Raw genomic sequence first — 4,206 nt, forward strand, 5'->3', positions numbered from 1 at the left:
CCACCGTATGCTATTTTCTCGAGAGAAACCACTAGTGAAATCGATGACCCCCGGGTCTATTTCCTATCATATTATTTTCAGATCTATTATTCCAAAAACCCAAAAATACCTTATTGCACTTTTTATTTATTTATTTTATTTTATGTTTTTTGTTAGATCTATTTATCAAATCTCATACAATTTTATCTATCTCAACACCGAGGAGGGATTGACAACCCCTCTTACGCATTGGGTTGCAAGTATTTGTTATTTGTGTGCAGGTGTTGTTTACATAGTGTTGCTTGGTTCTCCTACTGGATTGGTAACCTTGATTTCATAACTGAGGGAAGTACTTACCGTTGCTGGGCTGCGTCATCCTCTCCTATTTGGAGAAATACCAACGCAGATACAAGCAATCCGATCACTACCTGGATCAACACATGAACATCAATATACCTGGATCAACACAATCCGAAATAACCACGGGCCGTCACGCATCACACGTTGCCAATCTGCCAAGCAGTATAGTTGCACTGAAAAGAGGTTGTCTTTGATTGCTCTAAATTTCACTTCTTGGGCAAGATTCCACGCGGACCTCATGGCTCCAAAGAAGGCTCCATGGCTGAAAGTGCGTGAGGTATGAATCCTGGCCAGTGCCATGGATTCGGCATCCTTCTCTAGTTCCTCAAGGTCTTCCTCTAAGACGACGTCCCCCTGTTCATCTACGTGTAGGTTAAGATATTTGAATTTGTCTCCCAGGTCCTCGGTGTTAGATGTAGAGCCACCGCCACCCGGGGACTTAGTTTCTCCGACCTTCTTTTCTTCCATGTCAACGCCGTGTGGGCCACCGCCCAGGTCCGCTCTGTTCTTAGCAGCATCGATGCCAACTCACAAAGTAGTAGAATTCTCGCTCGCCATCTCCCTAGAAGCCAACGAATACGCGATCCAGGTCTATGCTTGTCTCCTAATACGGTGATGATCTCTCTTAGATGGAATAGCAGGGAACTCTAGGTCAAATCCGGGGAGGAGTTGTCGAAGATCGTAGCCGCCAATCTTATCGCTTGGGAGAGGAAACCCCGAAATGGGTAGGAGACGTTATGTGTAGATGTGTCTACTGTATAGAAAATATGTGATCAAATATCAGTATGTGCTTAGTAAACATCATGCTTATGATCTATTCCTGCATTAAATTAATCAAACAATTGCTTATTTACTCAACAGATCAACTAAAAAAACATGTAGCATCTATTATATTGTACACGTGGACCCACATGTAAACGCCACAGGGGGAACGAAGGGCCGCGGCCTAGCCTGCCTAGCTAGCAGAGGAGCGACTCGACGAACATGTCGTCCCGGGGCTCGTCCTTGGCCGCGTAGCCTGGGTGTCCGGCGAGCATCTCGAGGGTGCACGGGGCCTGCACGGCGGCGGCAGGCCAGATGACGGCCGAGCTGTCGGAGGAAGATGACGCCGGCAGCGCGCGGCCCCGGCCGATCGGCACGTCGTGGCTGTGCTTACCCTCGTAGGTGGTGATCACCGCGCGGTTGTCGTGCGAGGCCCGCTCCACATGCTTGCGCACCGGGCAGCCCACCGTTGTGCACTTGTAGTAGCTCCTGCAACGTCGTCACGATCATACAAGTAAGAACACAGGGTCGAACAGATTGACAACGTCGTCACGATACAAGTCTGATCACGAGTTCCCTACTGATCGAAGGTAATTCTCACCTGGGGTTGGGATTGCCCTTGACAACCTTCTGCCCGTACTTCCTCCACCGGAAGCCGTCGTCGAGTATGTCTATATCGCTCAGCGTCTGCACCACGAGCCTGGGCTCGCGCACGGGCTTCCCGCAGCCGCCGGTGCCGCCTGAACTGCCCTCGTTGTCACCATGCTCCTTCCTGACAACCAATCAAACACACAATCTTCAAATTAATCTAACAACACGTATGAGAAAGCAAACTGCAGCGGAACGCGCCATCACTGAGTATTACTTTACAAAGGTAATATTTGGCAAGCAATGATCAATTACTTACCGGCGCTTGGTCTCGGGCTTGTCGGCCTCATCGTCTCCGAAAGTGACGGATGAATTCTCGGGCGTCGGGCCAGAGTGCTCCGAGCCGTTGGTATGATCCTCCGCAACGACCGCCGCGCAGCCGGAGGAGTTGCGGCGCGTGGAGAGGGGCTTCGGGTGGTCATGTGCGCCCTTGTAGACGATCTGCGTGATGCGGCCGTCGGCGAGAGAGCGCTCCACTTTCTTCTTCATGGAGCAATTGTTGTAGGTGCACTTGTAGTAGCTCCGCGGGTTCTCGCTCCCCTTAACTTGCTTCTGCCCGTACTTCCTCCAATTGTATCCGTCCTCAACCTGCTTGTTGTTGCCGCTGCTGCTGCTGCTCTTGTTGCTCACTTGAACCACTTCTTCTTGTTGTTGCTCCTGCTGCTCCTGCATAAACATGTACGTCTTTGTGAGATACGACTGTATTGTCAGAGAGATAAAAAAGCATAACAAATTAGTACTAGCATACAGCCTCGGTGCATGCTGTAACAGTTAAACTAAGTTAAGACGTTGAAGCATCTTATGTAAGTACAGTAGTTTCGACAATAATACTGAATATCTTATCTTTGTACTATTATGGAGTACCTTGAATAAAGGTAAGTAGTTTACTTGAGCGTTGACCGTGGCGTTGGACTTGACTGCGTGAAAGGAGAAGCCAGAGAGGCCGAGCTCATCCTGCTGAAAGGTGTTCAGATCGGCGCTCGCCTGCCAGTCGCACCTCTGCGCAGGGATCGCACCCGTAGTCGGAGACGCCAAGATCTGACAGAAACGCAGGCGGCAGCTAAAATCAGCACCACGGATCATATGCACATACTACGAAACTAGCAAAAAAGTTTTTCACAACAGCGACACGAGATGGAGGAGGCGTACGTGAGAGTAGTTGAGGAGAACGGGGGAGTCGAGCAGCTCGGCAGGGCTGAGACCTGCAGGGACGGAGAAGCAGGAGAAGGGCGACGAGATGGGCAGGCTGGGCGGCTGCGCGGACTTGAACTTGGGCGCCCCGGCCCGGCCCCCTCGGTTGAACCCCCTCGGCGACCGCTCCGCGTCGCCGGCGCCGGACCCCGACAGAAGCTCGGTGAAGGACGTGATGAACGGCGGCGGCGTGAACGTGAACCCTGCGTGGTCCAAGCTCCCCGTGGAGGAGGACATGGCGATCGAGCGACGGGAGGAGCAGGGAGTTCAATATTGAAATTGAGACTTGGGAGAGGGGTGTGAATGATTGGTAAACAGAGGACAGTAGTTGTTGCTGGGTGGCGGCTTAAGTAGACGCCGGTAGCGCGGTAGTGGACCTGTGGCTGTACTGATTCCCGGCAAGCAAGCAACAAGCAACAAGGAGGTTCACTGGTCGCTGACCACGTGGGGTAGGAGTGTCAGTTGACGTCAGCTCAAATGGGAACGTGGTGGTCTGCGGTGCTTCCGCGAAGGGATTCTGGGTCAAAGCTCGTGCGGCTTTGACTGGTCAGCCAGGGCGGCGTCGTTCGGGGAAGTGGATTTCCGAGAAGAAGAGATGGCGTGGGCGCTTCGCCAGCGACAGCATGGAGCATGGCGTGCTCCCACGGCTCTCCTCGCGCGTGCAAATCCGGCTGTAGTAGTAGTATGTGCGCAGCTCCCAGGCTGTGATGCTTTGGAAGTTAAGCCAACTCCACCGTGCGATCCATCCGTGATCCATCCTGTTCGAATTTGTCCGTTTAGCGTAAAATACGACCCACCAGTAATATTCAAACGGACAAAGTTGTCCGCTGGTGTCCGTTTTGACCCCAAACCGGGACCAAATTTGCGCGACAAATGCGGTTGGACGGACAAAAGCGGACGCTCTTCTCCCCTCCTCTCGTCCGCCTCTAGTCCGCTTGTGTCCGTCTCTTGCCTACCCGCCAGCGACCCAAACTCCTCGCTCACCGCTGCTCTCCTCCAGCGCGTGCCTGCCACCCGCCTCCCGTGCTCCGCCGCCGCCCGCCGCGCGAGGCCGCCGCGCCCCCGTCGCTGCTCCGTCGCCCGCCCGCCACCCCGCCGCTGCTCCGCCGCTCGCCCGCCGCACGCGCTCGCTGCTCCGCTGCGCGAGGCCGTCGTCCGCCCGACGCGCGCCGCGCGAGCCCGCCCCGCGCGCGCTCCGCCGACGCGCCCGCCGCTGCTCCACCAACGTGCGAGCCCGCCCCGTGCGCGCTCCGCCGGCGCGCGCCT

General features: G+C 54.7%; 1 protein-coding gene across 3 annotated transcripts; it reads right to left on the minus strand.

The window, feature by feature from the left end:
- Nucleotides 1–531: 531 nt before the first annotated feature.
- LOC100049055 (probable WRKY transcription factor 26) lies at nucleotides 532–3,267 on the minus strand. 3 transcript variants are annotated; one of them, XM_044601980.1, is made up of 6 exons: nucleotides 2,899–3,267; nucleotides 2,614–2,787; nucleotides 2,009–2,415; nucleotides 1,703–1,873; nucleotides 1,251–1,590; nucleotides 532–1,093 (listed from the first exon to the last, which is right to left on the minus strand). In XM_044601980.1, the coding sequence occupies exons 1-5, from the start codon at nucleotides 3,175–3,177 to the stop codon at nucleotides 1,299–1,301; spliced, it is 1,323 nt and encodes a 440-aa protein (XP_044457915.1). In that variant the 5' UTR covers nucleotides 3,178–3,267; the 3' UTR covers nucleotides 532–1,093; nucleotides 1,251–1,298. The 3 variants fall into 3 exon arrangements, with proteins under 3 accessions (XP_044457915.1, XP_044457923.1, XP_044457908.1); XM_044601988.1 differs by lacking the exon at nucleotides 532–1,093 and having other exon boundaries at nucleotides 1,099–1,590; nucleotides 2,638–2,787; XM_044601973.1 differs by lacking the exon at nucleotides 532–1,093 and having other exon boundaries at nucleotides 1,099–1,590.
- Nucleotides 3,268–4,206: the final 939 nt, after the last annotated feature.

The sequence above is a fragment of the Triticum aestivum genome, chromosome 1A (genome assembly GCF_018294505.1).
Source record: "Triticum aestivum cultivar Chinese Spring chromosome 1A, IWGSC CS RefSeq v2.1, whole genome shotgun sequence".
Classification (NCBI taxonomy): Eukaryota; Viridiplantae; Streptophyta; class Magnoliopsida; order Poales; family Poaceae; genus Triticum; species Triticum aestivum.

What these genes read in the sequence shown, in the direction of transcription:
- LOC100049055 (XM_044601980.1), bottom strand. Translation starts at nt 3,177, where the DNA reads ATGTCCTCCTCCACGGGGAGCTTGGACCACGCAGGGTTCACGTTCACG. An exon ending in ACTACTTACCTTTATTCAAG is followed by an intron (nt 2,416 to 2,613) that starts GTACTCCATAAT and finishes ATGTTTATGCAG; the next exon opens with GAGCAGCAGGAGCAACAACA. An exon ending in AAGGGCAATCCCAACCCCAG is followed by an intron (nt 1,591 to 1,702) that starts GTGAGAATTACC and finishes ACGACGTTGCAG; the next exon opens with GAGCTACTACAAGTGCACAA.